General features: G+C 42.2%; 1 protein-coding gene across 2 annotated transcripts in view; it reads left to right on the top strand.

The window, feature by feature from the left end:
* NLK (nemo like kinase) overlaps nt 1-20,349 on the top strand; it is a 92,428-nt gene that overhangs the window by 70,078 nt on the left and 2,001 nt on the right. The window contains exons 4-10 of one of the 2 annotated variants that reach the window (XM_035138795.3): nt 633-739; nt 2,262-2,347; nt 5,039-5,248; nt 9,257-9,358; nt 15,829-15,915; nt 18,505-18,703; nt 19,393-19,486. In XM_035138795.3, the coding sequence (XP_034994686.1) occupies nt 633-739; nt 2,262-2,347; nt 5,039-5,248; nt 9,257-9,358; nt 15,829-15,915; nt 18,505-18,703; nt 19,393-19,486 (885 nt within the window). Of the gene's footprint in view, nt 1-632; nt 740-2,261; nt 2,348-5,038; nt 5,249-9,256; nt 9,359-15,828; nt 15,916-18,504; nt 18,704-19,392; nt 19,493-20,349 lie in introns of both variants that reach the window. The other variant, XM_088657992.1, reaches the window with a different exon arrangement.

The following is a 20,349-nucleotide window of genomic DNA, read 5'->3' as shown; positions in this document are numbered from 1 at the left end:
AATTTAAAGAAATGAGCTCTGTGTTGAAGTTACTTTACTTGAAAAATGGGCTACATTTTTATTGTTCATTGGAATAACATTTAATGTGAGCAATTTAAAAGTAATGTGTATGTATTTTTTTAAAGATTGCATATTTCTTAGATTTTTTTTATGGTCCATGTGTACACGAGGCAAAAATGTGTTATGGTTTCAAAACAAGGAAGCAATTTGGTTTGTCAGTTCTTAGGGATCATTTGAGTCTGTATACTACAGGCATGGCCAAACTCGGCCCTTCAGATGTTTTGGGACTACAATTCCCATTATTCCTGACCACTGGTCCTGTTAGCTAGGGATGATGGGAGTTGTAGTCCCAAAACATCTGGAGGGCTGAGTTTGGTCATGCCTGGTATAGTAAGACTAACTTTCCCTTAAGTCAAGTTTGGTTTTTCCCACACCTGGGGAGTTAAATAAGTAAATCAAAATAATTACTGTAGAATAAAGTGCCACTAGCTGCTACTCTGGCCTTTGCTAACTCTCTAGCATGTATCATGTGATAAAGAGAACGAGAAGAGACAGCTGTTCGGACATCTCTTGCATCAAGTTGAGGAGCTGAAATGATTTGTCTATACTTTCCTTAATGAGTGCAATTGAAGATATGTTGTTACAGAATTGATGCAGAGCGACCTCCATAAGATTATTGTCTCTCCTCAGCCACTCAGCTCGGATCATGTAAAGGTTTTTCTTTACCAGATTTTAAGAGGTAACATGTTTTTGGTTTTTAATGCAGAATGAATGTGTTGGGTCCTTACCCCACCCTATCCCCATTGCAACTTATAAATTCACCTTCTCCATTACCTCTGACAGAGGAATCCAGCTGTGGGACCATCCATAAAGGGGGGGGGGCAAGGATGGTGTATTGGTTAAAATGTGGCAAAGGGTGATGTGGGGGAAGTAGGGAGATTTATAAGCCTTTAACAATGGTGGTATACTTTATGGATCGGTCCTGCTCCATTTTTAATATGTTAATTCATTCCCTGTGAATTATCCTCCCAAAATTAAAATGTCCCAGCATTTAAACTTGCTGAAAATAATGGGTTATATCTGATGTTAGTGCTACTCAGAGTTAGACCTATTGAAATGAATGGGAATGCCTAACTTAGGTTTATTATCGTCAGTGGATCTACTTTGAGCAGAACTTCGTTGAATACAACTCCATATCTTTTAATTTGAAGTTCAGTTCAGCTTGGAAGAATTTATTAAGTCAAACAAACCCAGTCTTTGGTGTTCAGAGGAAAAATAAAACTAAACCTACTTAATCTTTAGCTATGCATACCGTGATGAAAACCACCACGCCTGGCCATACTTAGAAAATATATGGTTTTGAATTCGACTTGCATCTCTCGCAAAGCTTCCAAAATATTTAAACAGCTGGAGTTAGTCTAGTAAGGAACCTTTTTGTCCATGGTCAGTCTTAATAGTAGCACCTTGATATATGTCTTAAACTCCTAACTTGGTATGTACAAATTTTAGGCCTTTAAAAAAAAGTACTGTAAGGAGGAGATTTTTTTTCCAAGAAACAAAACTTTGCGTTAATTTTTAATGTGAGGAAAATACTGTTGACTGTGTTCCTTGATAACATTCTCCTCCAAATAGTCTGCTGGCCAAAAGAGAGCCTTCCAAACATATGTTAACTTGGAGATATAGAGTGTGCTAGTAAGCTGGAAATTCCTTATCAAATGCTACTATTACTGAGAACTGCAATTCTGCATTGAGAGCTTTGCAACAGATATCTGTTGCCTGGCTGGGTTAGTTTTGCATCCTAATGGAAGTCTGAAGAATGTAACTGCTCAACACCTTATGACAAAACAAAATAAAAAAATCCTTCCAGTAGCACCTTAGAGACCAACTAAGTTTGTCATAGGTATGAGCTTTCGTGTACATGCACACTTCTTCAGATATCTTCTTCAGGTATCTGAAGAAGTGTGCATGCACATGAAAGCTCATACCTATGACAAACTTAGTTGGTCTCTAAGGTGCTACTGGAAGGATTTTTTTATTTTGTTTTGACTGCATCAGACCAACACGGCTACCTACCTGTAACCTTATGACAAAACATTGTAAATATGATGTCATATTTTGTATGTAGATGTAGCTCATGCCTTACGTCATGCAGTCACTCACACACCTTGCATGTCTTTCCAGGATCTATTATTTCCTTTTACTCTATGCATAGTGTGCCTTTTTTTTTTTAAACAGCTTCTCTTTTTTGTTTTTGTTTGCAGGTCTGAAATACCTACATTCGGCTGGTATTTTGCATCGAGACATTAAACCAGGGAACCTACTTGTGAACAGCAACTGTGTTCTTAAGGTGGTTTTTTCCACACCTATATAAAAAATACTGCACATGCCATGCCCAGGTCCAAAAAGGTTTTGCTATTTCTTTCAAAAATAGAAATAGAAGGTCGCTTCTATAATCCTCTTGTTGTCTGTAGCTCTGAGATGCTTAAAGCAAAGCCCAGGAACCCTGAACTTCCTAGGAAAAAGAGCTAGTGATAAGTATGAGTTGATTCTCTTCAAGTAGGTGCCTCTTCATTTGAAAAGTGTGTTTCCTTTCATTCCGGTACATTGTTACCATTATGAATATGGCATTGAACACAAGAGTTTTTGTCATCCACTCTCATATTTGTACAGTAATGCCTCGCAAGACGAATGCCTCGCGCAACAGAAAACTCGCAAGGCGAAAGCGTTTTGCGATGTTTTGGGTGACTCGCAAGACGAAGTTTTCTATGGCCGTGCTTCGCAAGATGAATTTTTTGCGTTTTTTTTTTTTTGCTGCGGCAAACCGCGCTTCGCAAGACGAAACTATCGCAAGACGAAGTGACTCGCGGAACGAATTAATTTCGTCTTGTGAGGCATCACTGTACAATATTGGGGAATAGCAATGCCTTGCTTTGACTTGGCTTGAAGGAGTTGGAGGACTATAATTTCTCCCCACCTCCTGCTCAGAAGCCAGGAGCATTTCTTCTCTGCAGATTAACAGCACAGTCTCCTGTTTCTCCTAAGTGAGTGGGTGTAGGAATGCAGCCCAGGAATCCGGCAGGGGCCTGGTCCTTCCATCTGATCCAACATAAAAGCTAAATTGATCCCAATATTTATCAATCATACAATGATTTGTCTTGATCTGCACACCCTTCTGCTTCTAAGATCCATTATGTGCACAAAGGTCTCACTTATGGGTTTCTTCATCCTCATTCTTATGGGGGAAAATACCTGTGTCTTTGTTGTAGCAATTTATTCTGCAGATGGGAGCTTCCACAACTGAATGCTCCTCCATACAAAAATTAAAAAATCATATGCAGGGAAAACTACCGGTATGTCAAAGTAAAGGCTAGGATAGAATCCTGCTCACAAACAGTCTAGTTTACTTTGTAGAAGATGGTGGGGCAGGGGGATTGTATATAGAAACATAAACACACATAATACCTTTGGTAGGACAAACTCTTAATTGCACACACAAAAAATCAAAAACACGAGAAATCTGAGAAGTCTGAACACAAAGAAGACAACAGTTAATGAACATTTCACCCCTATATTGGGAGAGCTAGATTTAGCATGAACGCAACTGTGAAATTTGAAAACTTGCCACTAGCTGAAGTTTCAGGCCATTTGCTGAAATATTTCAGACCCTGGTAATCATAGAATCATAGAATCATAGAGTTGGAAGAGACCACAAGGGCCATCCAGTCCAACCCCCTGCCAAGCAGGAAACACCATCAAAGCATTCTTGACATATGCCTGTCAAGCCTCTGCTTAAAAGACCTCCAAAGAAGGAGACTCCACCACACTCCTTGGTAGCAAATTCCACTGCCGAACAGCTCTTACTGTCAGGAAGTTCTTCCTAATGTTTAGGTGGAATTTTCTTTCTTGTAGTTTGAATCCATTGCTCCGTGTCCGCTTCTCTGGAGCAGCAGAAAACAACCTTTCTCCCTCCTCTATATGACATCCTTTTATATATTTGAACATGCTTATCATATCACCCCTTAACCTTCTCTTCTCCAGGCTAAACATACCCAGCTCCCTAAGCCGTTCCTCATAAGGCATCGTTTCCAGGCCTTTGACCATTTTGGTTGCCCTCTTCTGGACACTTTCCAGCTTGCCAGTATCCTTCTTGAACTGTGGTGCCCAGAACTGGACACAGTACTCCAGGTGAGGTCTGACCAGAGCAGAATACAGTGGTACTATTACTTCCCTTGATCTAGATGCTATACTCCTATTGATGCAGCCCAGAATTGCATTGGCTTTTTTAGCTGCTGCATCACACTGCTGACTCATGTCAAGTTTGTGGTCTACCAAGACTCCTAGATCCTTTTCACATGTACTGCTCTCAAGCCAGGTGTCACCCATCCTGTATTTGTGCCTTTCATTTTTTTTTGCCCAAGTGTAGTACCTTACATTTCTCCTTGTTAAATTTCATCTTGTTTGCTTTGGCCCAGTTGTCTAATCTGTTAAGGTCATTTTGAAGTGTGATCCTGTCCTCTGGGGTATTAGCCACCCCTCCCAATTTGGTGTCGTCTGCAAACTTGCTCAGGATGCCCTCAAGCCCATCATCTAAGTCATTGATGAAGATGTTGAATAAGACTGGGCCCAAGACAGAACCCTGTGGCACCCCACTAGTCACTACTCTCCAGGATGAGGAGGAGCCATTGATGAGCACCCTTTGGGTTCGGTCAGTAAGCCAGTTACAAATCCACTGAATGGTAGCATTGTCTAGTGCGCATTTTACCAGCTTCTTCACAAGAATATCATGGGGCACCTTGTCAAAGGCCTTGCCGAAATCAAGATAGGCTACATCCACAGCGAACAGTCCCGAACTGTTAAAATTTAGCTAAACAAATGTGCATCCCATAGGTACATATGCCTGGTTTTCATGTGTGTGTGGCCCAAACCAGGTTTTATGTAGACTGTTTGGAGGAAGGTAGATTCAGATATCGGTCACCATTCTTAAATCTGTATAAATATACCAAGTATTTACTCACCTCTTTGTTTCTTTCTTTTTCAGATCTGTGATTTTGGCTTGGCCAGGGTGGAAGAATTAGATGAATCTCGTCACATGACTCAGGAAGTTGTCACTCAGTATTATCGAGCTCCGGAAATCCTGATGGGCAGCCGTCACTACAGCAATGCTATTGACATCTGGTCCGTAGGCTGTATATTTGCAGAATTGCTAGGACGGAGAATATTGTTTCAAGCGCAAAGTCCCATTCAGCAGGTATGAAGGCATTTCAGTCTAACCCCGTTGATTAGCAAGTGATGCCTGGCTCTCTGACTCTTCTAGTGGATGGAATTCAGTGCGTGTCAAATTCTGGTCATTCTTAACATCTGAAATCTCCATTGGGGGACAGTTAGATAAATGAAGTTGTAATGTCTTAAGTAATGCTTTGAAGCAGCCTAGCCCATCCAAAATAAGGGAGAGTGTCCCATCTTTCTCTCTGGACTTTACAATGGATGGCTTCCTGTTGCAATTCAGGTACTAGTTTTAAACTTCACAGTTCAAAATCTCAAACTAGCAGATCTGAAGGTATCACCTCCTCCCATGTGAGTTTGTCCTGCTCCAAGTTTCTCCACCTTCAGAGGTGAGGTGGGTGGCTTCCAGTGGTGGTCCTTTTGTGTGGTCACACCAAGACTTGAAAAATTTCCTCCCCAGATATATTTCTCAGGTTTCTTCCTCTTTTCTGTGCCAGAGACCATTGTTCAGCAGTAGATGGCATTCTTTGCTTTCAGAATGTCCCAGGCTCAATCCCAAGTGAGCATCTCCAGCTAAGACTGGGGAGAGACCCCTGCCTGAAATCCTGGAAAGCCACTGCCAATCAGTGTAAACAATACTGAGCTATATGAACTGTTGGTCTAACTCTGTACGTATAAGGCAACTTCCCATGTTCCTAACTAAGAACATCTTTGTTGGTTTAAGCGCTTGGCAGCATTTAATTGTGATAGGATGTTTTTTTTAAAAAAATGTTTTAATGGTTTTAATTTAAAAGTAGTTTTAATGGTGGCTGCCCCTTTGGCTTTGCATTTTTATTATAGTAAGGAATTCTGTTTAAGAGGGACCTAAACTGGTAGAAAGGTAGAATATAAAGGTTTTAAATAAACAGGGGTTCCTGAATGTTTGTGCAATGGTTCTTCTGCCCATGTAGAACACTGAGCCGACAGCCTTGGTTCTTATTTTTCCTGGGTCCATTAGCTCCTGCCTGCAGATAACAAGTTTACAGCTTGCTGATCTGATTCATGCTCACAGCAACCTTCTGAGGTAGATTGTCATCCTTCTTATATGACAAATGGTGAGCGGAGGTTGAGAGAGAAGCTTGCCCAAGGCCCCCCATCTTGTCCAGGAGTTGCGAGAACAGGTGTGGGTGGCTGATAATTTGCAAACTAGAAATGCTTTTAAAAAAATATAATAAAAAAGTTGGTTGAGAAAAAGTGAAATGTTATTCCGAAGTTTTTCTTAGAATATAAAAATGCTTGGGTAAATATACCGACAGTGTCAGTGTCTTCCGGTGGTTACCATTTTAAGTATGCTAGTTTCCACTGTCATCTGTCATCTCCAGAGTTGAAGGGATGTTGCGACAATTTGCTGGGGATCGCATGTAACAAAGTAAACACGGTGTTATCAAGAAATTGTTTCTGCAAGATTCGGGTGAATCTGTGGCTAAATGGAGTTTGAGGTTTAGCAATACAGTGGTACCTCGGAAGTCGAATGGAATCTATTCTGGAAGTCCATTCAACTTCCAAAACATTTGGAAACAAAGGCGTGGCTTCCGATTGGCAGCGGGAGCTTCCAGTTGTAAGCCGTGGAAGCTGTGTCGGACGTTCAGGTTCCAAAGAAGGTTCACAAACTGAAACACTCACTTCCGGGTTTTCGGTTTTTGGGAGCAAAATGTTCGACTCGCAAGGAGTATAACTGGATTTCATTCATATGAAGTCTACAATATCTACAAAGTACTCCCATAGCTTCAGACAACCTGCATGTGATAAGGGAGTGCAGTTCATCAGATAATAGAGTCCAGTTTGTCCCGCCTCAGCAGCTGAGAGAAAGAAATCTGCATGCAACATGAAGGAGTGAAAGACTTCATCCCCTGCCCCATCAATCCACCTGTAGGATTGGAGGGCAGCAGAGCAGACCTTTGCCCTCTATATCAAAACTTGTAGATCCAGCACTGAATCCCACTACACAGTTTGAGAAGCTAAACCTACCCCCCAAATGGTGACTTGGTTGCTGCCATTTGCATTCTGCCAATGGTATATTCGGGCGAGCATCCGTAACACTGTGGTAGAAAGATTGCTGCCATAGCTCAGTGGTAGGATGCACACGCCTTGTGCAAGAGGTCCAGACTCAATCCTCATCATCCCCAGTTGAAGGATGTTGAGTAGCAAGACTGGGAAAGACCTGTTGCTGAGCTGTTGCCAGTCAAAGTAGCAGGACTGGGCTACACAAACCTGCCCTAAATCAGTGTTTCAGACTGCATCCTGACTTTACTTGCACTCATCATAGCTATTAAGCAATCAAGCTCAGATGTAGCACGCTTAATGTGCAAAATATTTTGAAGTCTGTTACCTTCACAGGAACACTTTGTGAGGTGGGTTGCTATGGCCATTATTATTTTCATTATTATTATTATTATTATCCTTCACCAACAAGTCCTAGGGCAGTTTACAGCCATTTAAAATTCAGAATTATAATCAGTCAAAACAAATTGCAGTCACAGGAATAGGGTGAGTCCTGTAAACACAGGTCAAAGACCAGGGTGAAGAGATGCATCTTGATCATTCATCAAAAGCTGTATAGCGAAAGTACCAGATGCACCTCTGTGGGGAGGAAACTACAAACTTGGGGGCTGCCAAAGAAAATGCCCTTTTCTGGGTCACCACCACCCAAACATCTGAGGATAGCAGAACCACCAGGAGGGGTCCCTCTGCTGATCTTAACACTTGAGAGCATCTGTAGGGAAGAAGGTGGTCTTTCTAGTATTTGGGACCTAAGTTGCTCACCCTTTTGTAGATAGTAAACCAATGCAAAGAGTGGTAATTTTGCAAAAGTTTTTCAGAATGTGACTGTATTTGGCAGTTCTCCTTTATTGCCGTTGCCCCAACAACGTATTGCGCTGATTTCAGTTTTTCTCTTTCTGTTCTTCAGTTTTTCTCTTTCTGTTCTTTTGGGGTTTGCGTCACTGTGGGTTGTATCACATGCTTGTTCCACTCAGAGAGACCCACTGAAATTAATGGAAATGACTAACTTAGGTCTATTAATTTCAAATGGTCTTGTGTGAGTAGAACTTAGGTGGACGCAACCCTGTGGGACTATGGACATGTTAGTCCTACTGTTTTCGAAGGCTTTCAGATCCTTCTAACCTTCCAGGCAATTGAGTCCTTGGGGCCTGAGGAATCCCTAACACAGGCATCCCCAAGCTCGGCCCTCCAGCTGTTTTGGGACTACAACTCCCATCATCCCTAGCTAACAGGACCAGTGGTCAGGGATGATGGGAGTTGTAGTCCCAAAACAGCTGGAGAGCCAAGTTTGGGGGTGCCTGCCCTAACAGATTGTTCAGCCCCCTCTAAAGGTTACTATTTCCAGGATGCTCATTGGGCACATAAAAAAACCAGTGAAGGCTGCAATATATCCCCAGGTGAATATATGCCTGCCACTTAAGATAATCATAAGGGGCCTTTGTTATGCAGCCTTCTAAGGCTAGGTGGATGTCTACCATAAAGAGAACCTCTCTGTGGCAATGCCCAAACTGTAGAACTATCTGCTTGGATGTGTTCTTGGCACCATCTCTTGTCATATTTTAGGAGCCAAGTGAAGTCTCCCCTGTTCTCTCATGCTTTTAATGGAAATTTATGTCCTCTTGTTGGCTTTTAATCTGCTGGTTTTACTGTCTTTTATCTTTGTGGTTTTATTTGTGGTTCTAAGGCAAGCTATAAATCCCATACATGTGTAAACATGAACACTTGCCGCAGTTTCAAATAGTACCAGAAAGTGGGGAATAGAAGGGAAGAGGCTGATTGTGCAAAGTTGTGTATTCATTTAAGAAAATAGCAAGCTGCCTTATACAGAGTCAGACCATTGAGTTCATCTAGTTCAGTATTGTAACTGGCAGTAACTCTCTGCCAGCCTTACCAGAGGATACTGAGAATTTGAATGTGTGTATGTGCTCATTGTTTGAAAAGAATATGTTTCTATCCAAATTAAAATTGTGGGCAATTTCTTCCATCTTTACAGTTGGATTTGATCACAGATCTCTTAGGAACACCGTCACTGGAAGCAATGAGGACAGCTTGTGAAGGCGCCAAGGCACACATACTCAGGGGTCCTCATAAACAGGTAGGATGAAAAACTTTGACTCTGAATTTCCCAACAAATCCCATTCCGCAACCACCTTATGGAGGTGCTAATCTGGGCCTATTCTAATGTAAGATTTTAATATTTGTGGCAATAAGTGGGCACAAGATCGAATGATAAATAACTGAAGGCCAGCCAGGAATCCTCTTTTTGGAATCATTTCATTAAATATTTTTTCCAGTGAAACACTATGCTGTATCACTAATATATTTAGTGAAATTGGACAAAAGGCAATACATTTTAGAAAAGTGGGACATTGAAGTTCAGAAATATTAACCATATAAATTATTTATCAAACACACATTATTCAAAAACAATTTATCCTTCTACAAAACATTTGACAATTTAAGATACAAAACTCTAGGTCAAGATAACAAGTTGAGTATTTTTAATCCAAACCATTACAATGTTAGTGTACTTTGTGGTAGTTTCATTATAATAAAAGGAGCAGGTTTCTTCTTGTTTAACCATGTGTATTATTTCAGAGTACTTTGAGTGGTCGAATTCCTGTTCAGTGCATTGATTTTACACCTACCCTATTTCACCAATAAAATGGGCAAATATTTTATTCAGAATTGCTGACTCCCGTATTTTGGTATACCATTCTCTTAGCTCGTGGTATTTCCATTCTCTGTCAATATTTAGCATATTTTAAAGAAAGATTATAAAATAAGAAAGTATCCTAAAATAGAGTTTGGGTATAGTTCAGTTAACTTACATTCTGCCTTATCTTCAGAGTGTTTCCCCTTGTGCTTCTGTGTGGTTTCCCAGCCCAGCCACTGACCAGACCTTTTTAGATCTGTAGTTTTGCTGAAGCATATGCCTTCCAACTATATCCTGTGTATCTCACATCACATGGGGCTTTGTGCTGCACAGCCTGTCTCTTGGCCAGTTAAAGTAGTTTCTGACCTGGAGAACTAGGTGACCTCACAGGTTCTTTCATTTCTGTGTTTCTGCAATATTTAGTTTTTTTTCTGAATGCATTGTACCTTTTAAACCAAGGGCACTTTAGAGGCAGGAAATTGATCCAGGCAGCAGTCACAAAGTGAATTACCTAAAATATATGGAACAAGAACTTATGTGTAACTCTTTAGTCCTGGATTCAAGACATAGTTGCCTGTTACAATAGGTTTCTGTTGGAGAAAGCAGGCAGGTCTGCTTGACCTGGGGTATAGGTGTAGCTGGCAGTGTGTGGTTCTAGTGAACCATGCATAGCAAACTGCGAGAAAGTTCTGAGTTCATGTGCGTTGATGGTAGCATATGAACAATAACACTTAGGCTAAATTAGAATGAATACAATCCAATTACTTAAACAAGCCACTTAACCTCAATTTCTTTCACCATCTGTGTCTTGGGCATATCCGCAGAAGATATAAGGAAATTAAATATAATGCTTGGAGACTATAAAGTGACTTGTAAATCTGTAGAGCAGCAGCTGCCTCATTCAAGAAAATGTATTGCTTCAGCAGAGGATGTTATGGAACATTCCCAGCTCACAAACAAGCTCTGTGTCCTTTAAAAAGAAAAAGGAAACTTTACTTCACTGAAATTCTGGTACAATTGGGTATAGAGAGCTATGATTTTGTGCATGCAGGGCCATAAATAATACTGCTAAGGAATTATAAGTTTATTAGAGCTTTTGAAGAAAGAGGGAGCAGGAAACCTCTCTGTAGATGAAGACTTTGTTTTCTTATGCTACCATAATAGAACGGATCAATCATTTTGTATGTAAATAAAATGGAGGGGCAATGAAAGGGAGCAGAAGGTCAACTTTGCAGTTCCTGAGATATGAGGCCTGCTAGGTGAATGGTAAATCCCATTCTTTGCACACACTTGTTTAAAAATTCCCTAAAAGGACAACTGGGCAAAAGGCCCTGCCTAAGACCCTGGAGAGCCACTGCCTGTCAAGAGAAGGCAGTACCAGACTAAGTGGACTAGCGGCTTGACATAGGAACATAGGAAGTTGCCTTATACTTAGTCAGACCCATTTGTCCCTCTCGGTCAGGGTTTTAGGCAGGGTTCCCGCCCAACTTTAAGATGAGATGCCAGGGATTAAACCTGGGACTTTCTGCAGGCAAAGCAAATTCTGTACGAATGAGCTGTAACCTTTCCCTGTTACTTACACAATACAGCTTCATACAAGACATGCTTGATTTTATAGCAGTTTGAATATGTGATATAAATCAATAGGCATCCTTGCAGAGCATTCATTCTCACTTGGCTTTTCTTCCCTTTTTTGGCTTGGGGTGGGGATAAACTGTGGCAGGTGTAAGATGTCTTGCCCAGAGAGCATCCCCTACAGCTTTCATGAAACATTTAATACAGTTTGCCAGCTTCTGTAAAGCTATTGTAGCACCTAACCTTTTCTATTAATGTTCTCCCATAAATAGATAAGGCAAAGGTTTGATTGCTTCATCATATTTCAGGCAGAGTATGTTTTAGTCCTTGGTTGGCATACAGCATATTCCTCCCACATACCAATAACAATTAATCATCTTCCATTAATAGGAAAACTCTTATATAATCTCTCTCTACCCCTTTTCTTTCCTCCTAATGGTTTTTTCCCAGCACCTGCACACTCTAGACCTCTTGTAATAAGCTTTGCTTTTTATATTTGCATAGGAAAGCAGATGATTTCTTTAAAAAAAAGAAAAAGCACCATGCTAAGGAAATGATAGTGTAGGAAGTGCTGGAGAACAAACAGCTTCAAAGCCCAGAATTTTAGGCAATGTTCTTTTTTAAAAAGAAAATGGCAAGGCTTTTAGATTTGCATAAAGAGGTCAGGGCTATTTTTGTCTGTGAAAATTACTTTTAATTTTGGAGCTGTTTCCCCCACTCCCCCTTTGTGCTCTCATTCTAATTTTAAGATCAGGCACCCTCAGGCTGCAATCTCTCAGCATCCTTGATCCAATGCATAGTGACTCAGAAGAAGGACTTCAAAAGCATAGCTTCTACTAGTCTTTTTGTTGGACAATGGACACTGTTAGGATGAGCCACTGGAAAGTAAGGGTGAGAACGGAGGGCCAATGTCCAAAATGCTTCCATAATCTCCAGCTGGTAGTCCCTGATCTCCTGTAGTTCATATGGCCCTAATAGATGTTGGCAGTATTTAGTGAAACATCTTTCATTGTGCAGAAGAGTCTTCTGTTTCTAGGGAGGTCATTCAAATAATGACTTGTGTGTGTGTGTGTGTGTGTGTGTGTGTGTGAGGGTTTGAAGGTTCAGCAGAAGGAATAAAGTAGCCAAGTGGCTCTGGCAAGAGCAGATCAAAATGCAAGTGCCAAACATGAAGCTAGAACAGGGAGCTGCAAACTCTGCCCTGGGGGCTGCATTTTCTTACCACCATATGCACACAAGTCTCCACAAATAATTTTGCTAGGAGCAAGCGGCTCTGGCCCCCCAGCAAACAGGTTGCTGGGCCTTCTGCAGATCCCTGTCCCCAAAAATATTGGCAAAGTTGAAGAGAAGGTAGTAAGTAGCAGGAGTCTTTATACTGCTTGGAAGAGAGGCTCCTGCTGTTCCTTTTACCCTTGTGATATCACACCATGCCTCACTCCCAAACCCGTTGTCTGCCAGAGGATGGTGCGGGGATGGTGGGGTGTGTGTGTTGGTGACCACAACTAATGGCTGTCTAGTAAGCCAGCCACTGCCTTCCTCCCCCATATACCTCTCCCCCAAACCATGTGCTTATATTGTACCGTAAATTGTGATGGGCTTTAACTAATACATTGATGTGTGTCCATCTTGGTTGAAAATCAGTTTGTCAATGTGATAAATACTAGTGTCTTTATACAAAAACAGGGTAGCATTACTTGCTTGTTCTGTGAACTGAATTTTATTTACATTAAGAAAGAAGCAAAAGTAACTTGACCCATAATGAGCGTTTTCACCGAAAACATGGTTCTGAGAATAGCAACAGTAGCTTTGGAGAGGTACAGTGGTACCTTGGCTCTCGAATGGCTTGGCTCCTGAATGCCACAAACCCGGAAGTAAGCGTTCCAGTCTGTGAACGTTTTTCGGAAGCCAAACGTCCGATGCGGCTTCCGCTTGCACGCAGGAAGCTCCTGTAGCCAATCGGAAGCTGCGCCTTGGTTTTTGAATGGTTTCGGGAGTCAAATGGACTCCCAGAACGGATTAAGTTCAAGAACCAAGGTACCACTGTACTGCACTTCATTTCCTGTGCTCATGCTTGGGTCTGTAAAAAAAAAAGGGGGGGGGGGAGTAACCAAAACCCATTCTGAAGAAACTTATGAGTGACTAAGACAGTAAGCTTAGAATTAAAATAAATGAAAACCTGGGTTTTGTGATCTAAATATACTACATAGCATAATCCTTGTTCTTGTGTTTCTTAGGGAGATTGTAAGTAAGAATGTCTGTATTCATTGGATTCTATGTGTGTGTACACTTGAGTGCGCATGTGCATTGCATGGAGAGACTATGCTGACAATGAAGAGTAGTATTGTGAATGGAAGGAGGAATGTCCTCCAAATGAACAGTAATAATACTTGGCAGGTAGGTAGGTGGGTAGGGAGTAGATAGATAATGTTCTAAGGGCTTCACGCAAGTCATTTCAGTGACCTTTTAACACCCCTGTAGGTTTGGCTCATGTAATGGTGTTCTTGCTTGTACTCTCAAGTAAAGACGCCCAAGTCCGTACTTGTCTTTAATGGTTTTATTGTGCATAATATTTACAGTGCAGAGATAGCAGAAAACATGACCTCCTAGTCGCAGAATCTGGGAGTAGACGTTTCCTGCTGTGTGACCAGCATAAGAGCTTGGGCACCCCGAAACGCCTCCTCCCGACCTTATGTTTAGAGGCGCGCCTTAATTCGGGCCCCGTAAGGGGCTGCCTGTTCCCCTCCGCCTCTTGGTTAAGGTGGCGCAAGGGCTCTCCCACATCATTGAGCCTTGCTTCCTCCATCCCGCTAACTTCCTCATTCCCCCCACCTGACTCACTGCTGCTGCTCTCACTGGGCGAAGTGCTGGTCAGCAAGGTGGGGGGAGGCTCCCTCTAGGAAGGTCCCCTGACAGCTCAGGTTATCTTCCTACTGAAGATGCGTGGGGGGGGGGGTTGATGAGTTTACATACCTTTATCTATATAGAATTTACCAATTATGTACAGCATTACTGCACAATATCAGTGACCTTCAAAATGAGGATATATATGAATACTTACATAGATTCTAAGATTCAGGAATCCTTACTGAACAAAAATGGGAGGAGGAGATGCTCCAGACATGACAGATTTCTGGAATACAGGAATCAACTGACCTTGGATTTCCAGCTAGCAGGGCTGCCACTCAAAACAAACAAACAAAACAAAACAAAACAAAACAAAAACATCTGACTGGCTTCTCCAGTCCATCTAACTCATTATAGAAATATGGTCATTTTTGTTATAATGATTTCAGTTTTGTACAACAGCCAACCTCAATTTCCCAATTTCTCAGTTTTGTGTTAATTCCAGTTTACCCTCACAATTCTAAGAGAACTGCAGTGATTAAATCTTAGAAATGCTGTCCTCTTTATCTCCTTTTGTGCACACATTTCCATAACCTAGAAAACCTAGAAACTTGCTTCGCTGAATGAAACGAAATACTGAGAGGTTTTGAACCCACATTCTGCTCCGGATAATGAGCCTATTTTAACAATAACTTTAAAAGATACAAGATGAGCTTTTCTTGGCTCTTTGCCTTTTCCTTTTTTTCAGTTTTAGCAGGGTTGTCTCCTGTATTTCTTTCCCTGCCTGCCTTCATTTAAGAAAGTTAAAATCGAGTCTTCTAGCAGCTTTGCGAAAAATCAAATGCATCTTGCTATGAGAAAATGAAGGTGGGATTGACCTGATGAGTTTTTGAAACGAGACACTTGCTTTTATCCTGCAGAGCTCTTCTTATATACCTGTGTGGATTCTAGCTGAGGGATGTGGAACCTGTGTCCCTCCAGATGTTGCTGGAGTCTAGCTCCCATCAGCCCCAGACAGCATATCCAGGGTTGATGGGACCTTTGGTATATCTGGATGGCCGCAGGTTAGCCACCCCTGCTCTAGGTCTCTGCAGGTGTTCTGTTCATATGTGAAACTTTCCTGTGAGCACAGAGAGCCAAAATTGGCATGCTAAGCTCTCCTCCCACCTTGCCCTCTCACTTGTGGAAGGGCAAGGTCTGAGCAGGGAGCCTCTACTACCCATGCAAAGTTTCCCGCATGAGTTACAGTCCGCATGATTGGGGATCTGAGTTGCTTGAGAACCCTTCATGGAGGTTTTCAGCTGCAGTCCTCTCCCCTCCACATTTTGGGGAGTAACTGGGGACAGGAGCTTAGCACATTGTCCCATTTCAGTCCCTCTGTGCTCAGATTTAGGCTTCACACAAGTAGCACCATTGCATTGGGTTTTTATGTTAAGGGTGAATTGCATGTATCAGATGAGGCTCAGTGCGTTTTCTCTTTCTCTTCGCAGCCATCCCTTCCTGTCCTGTATACATTATCCAGCCAGGCTACACATGAAGCCGTTCATCTCCTTTGTAGGATGTTGGTCTTTGATCCAGTGAGTTGGTACTTCGTGTTCTGCATTTTGAGAGGGTGGGGAATGGATGGAAATCGAAAAAAAATATATTTGTGTGTGCTCATAGGGTTAAGGTCGCTCAGCTCCATAGCAATCTAGACACCACGTCCACATTCACTGAAGTCTCCGGTGAGGTGGCTGGTGCAGCCTGGTCACATGGACAAGGTGCTTGTGACGATGTGGCCACCCATGTGTTTTCTCAGCCCAAGGAGGTTTGCCAGGATGGCTCCAGGGCATGATCAGCGCATCCTTATGTGAAGGAGTGAGCCCAGCCATCTTGAAAGAGGCACACAAACAGCTCTGCAAAAAGCCCACCCTGTACCCATTGGTTTGTGTCAACTACTGTTTGGTCATAAGTATCCCCTTTCGAGGATATCTCTGAAAGGAGAGTAGGAGACACTGGGCTTAAACAGAGCCTCACTCTGTGAACAACCATTTCAACAAAGCTGTGTGGACACAGTTCCCCACTTCATACTGAAACACAGGTGCATGTCAGATTTGCAGATTTCCATAGCCCCTTGTGAATCTTCATGGGTCTCCATTTCTTCTTCTTCTTCTTCTTCTTCTTCTTCTTCTTCTTCTTCTTCTTCTTCTTCTTCTTCTTCTTCTTCTTCTTCTTCTTCTTCTTCTTCTTCTTCTTCTCCTTCTCCTTCTCCTTCTCCTTCTCCTTCTCCTTCTCCTTCTCCTTCTCCTTCTCCTTCTCCTTCTCCTTCTCCTTCTCTGCAAGCAAACACTGCTGTTAAAACAGTTCTATTGCGTGAGCTCCTCTGAGCTCCTTTCAACTCATCTTGCCGGCTGTGGATTTTCTATCTTTACAACTGGCCACCCTCGGAAGGGAAGTGGGATTTTGTCATGCAAAGGTGTTTGGTGACTCATCCTGGGCTCCCTTCTTCAGCTTAAGTGTTGGTGGCAGAACACTTGATTGGCACCATGTGGGCGCTTGCCTTTCTATTGGAAGTGGTTTCCCCCTCCCCTTTTGCCACTTGTGTTGGGGGGGGGGTTCAGTGCCTTCCTCTTTGGTCTGGAGCCATTTGTTCAACTTTTCACCTTCCATGAAGTATCCTTGGCATTCCTGCATTTTAGCAATACTGGAGAGGCAGCCTGTGGCTAGAGGACTCTTGAGGGTGGCTGTGGATGAGTTACTCCTTCCTCCAAAAAGCCCTATCTCTTTGCTCAGACCTTCCCGGAAGGAAGAGCATATTTGGCATGCCTGGGGTTTTTTTTTGCCTTGGGTGAGAGGTATGGCAGAGGCTCACTAAAGAGGAATTCTGTTGCTGTTTTGGTTCACAGCGCTCCAGAGTTAACAGGCCCTTAGGATTCAGACCCCACTCTTCCTCAAAAACAAGCAGTATGGGAAGCTCTGGGCAGCGGCATCGGAGGCTTGCTTTGATTTGATTTTAATACTTTCACAATGGTTTTGCAACAACAACATTCAGCTCAAAGCAGCTCACAATATGAAAATAATAGCATTAAAAAGTAGCAGTTGTTAAAATTGCTATAATCGTACCAAAAAGACAATAGCATATAAGGCAAAACAACAACAACCATATTCACCAAAACAGTTGATGCAGTTCAATACAAACTTACAACCACAATATCAGAAATGGATGCTGAGCAACAACCCCGTGCTAGTTGGCATACTCTCTTTGGAAAGGGGCATCTTTGCCCAGAGCAACAGCAGCAGCACCGCAGTCCCAGGCAGCAAGATCTTTTGTAGTCTCGACTTCTTTTTCAGCCTCAGAGAAATCAATCCTTTCTGTGTTGTTTTCTGAGGGGTGGGGCAAAGGGTTCCACAGAAGATCCAGGTTGCCTAGGATGTTTTTTCCTATACGGGATATTAAAGGCAACCCCTTTTCCACACTCCCTTTGGAGGAGTGCACTTGGCTGGAGCGGTGTGCACTCTCCTCTCAGGGGCTGCAGGCAAAAAGCCACAGGGCAAGAGTGCTTTAGCTCTAGCACTCAATGCCCTGAAGTCCCACACCTCTGGCAAGGCATGAACTTTCAAAGTTTCCAAGAGGTAAGGAGAGTAGACAAGCCTGATGAGTTTAAGGTTTTTGGGTGGAACCTTACAGGTACAGACTCCCAGAAAATGTTTTCTTTCTCTATAAAACAGATGTCTCTGTCTCCTTCCCTCCTCCTCCTTTCTCTCCCCACCTAATATGTTTTACATATTAATCCAACCTATCTATAAACAGCTAGCGCTCTTAATAATATGCCCTTTGGGTCCAGCGAGTCAATATAGTCTTGGAAGCTGTTTGCAACAAAGTAATTTAATAGTATCAGAACTACTGTTCCAGAAGGCATTTCTGTTGGGGTGGGGTGAGGTGCGGAAGAGTATATGGTTTTAACTTATGAGCCACCTGTCGCTGTGTGGGGGAAAGTTGAATTATTCACAGCCCTGGCTATTTCAAGCAAACACTGCCTCCTAGTGGTTTTTGTAGTAGTACACAGAGGTTAGAAAAATTATTAGTTTTATATTTGCATGTTGTGAATATATGTGAGCAAATAAAAATCCCCCTTTAAAATAATTAATTGTGTTTTTCCCTCCCTCCCCCTCCCCTCATATTCCAGTCCAAAAGAATATCCGCTAAGGATGCCTTAGCTCATCCATATCTTGACGAAGGGCGTTTGAGATATCATACCTGTATGTGTAAATGTTGTTTTTCCACCTCTACTGGAAGAGTTTACACCAGTGATTTTGAACCCATCACGAATCCCAAATTCGACGATACTTTTGAAAAGAACCTCAGTTCTGTTCGGCAGGTTAAAGGTCAGTATTTTAGGTTAGGAATGTCTCATTCCTCTTGCTTATTGTTGACTGCTTTGTTGTTATGTCAGATTGATAAACATGCACACAGAGCTAGGTACATATAATATTTGTGTATAAAGCAGAGCATACATAATATGTGTGCACATTGTGCCTGGAGAGCATAATGTAGAGAGCATCCTTTACTACAGCATATGTGTGAGAAGTGCCCCTCTTTTATCTGTGAGTTCTGAAATACATGCAAAATGGGAATGTTTTGGCATTTTGCAGATTTCTGCCCCACAAGGTGTTGCTGCTGTTTTTCCTAAGCATGTTCAAAGCAAAGAGTTAGGGTTTTTAAAATTACTGTAGAGATTTCCTTACTTAATTGACTACGGCTCATGGTATTAACCAACTTAAGTTTCCTTTAAGCAGGTGACCACTCTAATTACACTTTGTGTGATTGTTCAGTAGTAGAAAGAAAGAAAGAAAGAAAACACAGTAAAACTCCTGAATACTTTGAGAAAAACCAAACTGAGACAGGAGGTGGGGAGCTTTGGGTACATCCTGATCTGATGAATGTTTGTGTTTCTTAAGTGGTGGTGTCCAACTTTAGGCATGCATGTATGACCCTAATGTGCTATGCAGTTCTTATCAGCTTGTGTGAAGTCGGGTTTGCTTCCTTTCATCCCCAATCACTTCTTGTTTTTCAGAAATAATCCATCAGTTCATTTTGGAACAGCAGAAAGGAAACAGAGTGCCTCTGTGCATCAACCCGCAATCTGCTGCTTTTAAGAGCTTTATTAGGTAACTGTATGTAATCACATCTGATATTCATTCACCTTTTTTTTTTTTAGTGGTGCAGCAACTTTTAAAACGAAGCCTATATTTGAATTAAGGGCTCTGCAACAACTCTAGCCATGCACCTAACGTATTATTTGAGTGCTTTAATGTTTACCATGATTTGGTTTTGTCCAGCAAGAGCTGCCTGCTGCCATGCAAAACCCCACTGAACAGGAACAGAGAGCACTTGGCGAGTTGTTCCCTTGGTTTTTTTTTTTCATGGCGCTACAGTCTTTTTTTACTTGATTGGGTGTGCTAGAAGCATTCCATAAAGCAGTAATCAGCCACTCATCTAGGCGAAGGAATTGGTGTTAAGCAGAGAAGGGGATAGGAAGCCAGTGGAAGGAATTTAGTTACATGCCTTGATCAACAAGGGGGTTGAATGCCTCTTGATAGGAGAGTTGTGATGGGAACTGAGATGTGAGGGGAAGGTTGCAAGAGACAAGGTGGGAAATAGGTAAGGCAAGAGCACAGTGTGTTCATACAAAGGGATATTTAAAGCACATTTCCCTTCTGAATAATCCTGAGAATTATAATTTGCACCTCACCAAATTAAAATTCAGAAGAACCTTAACAAACTACAGTTAAGATGAATCTCTTGGTGGGGGTGGCTGTGCTTTCAGTGTATGGAATGTACTATCTCATATAGCCTTACTATCTCTCTCTCTGTCTCTGAGCAACCACAGTCACACCTCTCGAATCAGGGGGCGATATTTCTTCCGCAGTCTGTGCATTCTGGCTGCCAAGGCTCTCCTCCCTCCCCACGCCCTGCCCCACAGACATGTGGCAAGTGCCACTGCCATGCTAGCATACGACGTGGCCTTTTC

This window comes from Zootoca vivipara, chromosome 14 (genome assembly GCF_965207765.1).
Source record: "Zootoca vivipara chromosome 14, rZooViv2.hap1.1, whole genome shotgun sequence".
Classification (NCBI taxonomy): Eukaryota; Metazoa; Chordata; class Lepidosauria; order Squamata; family Lacertidae; genus Zootoca; species Zootoca vivipara.
The sequence above is the reverse complement of the archived record's forward strand: the minus strand, read 5'-3'. Positions and strand labels throughout refer to the sequence as shown.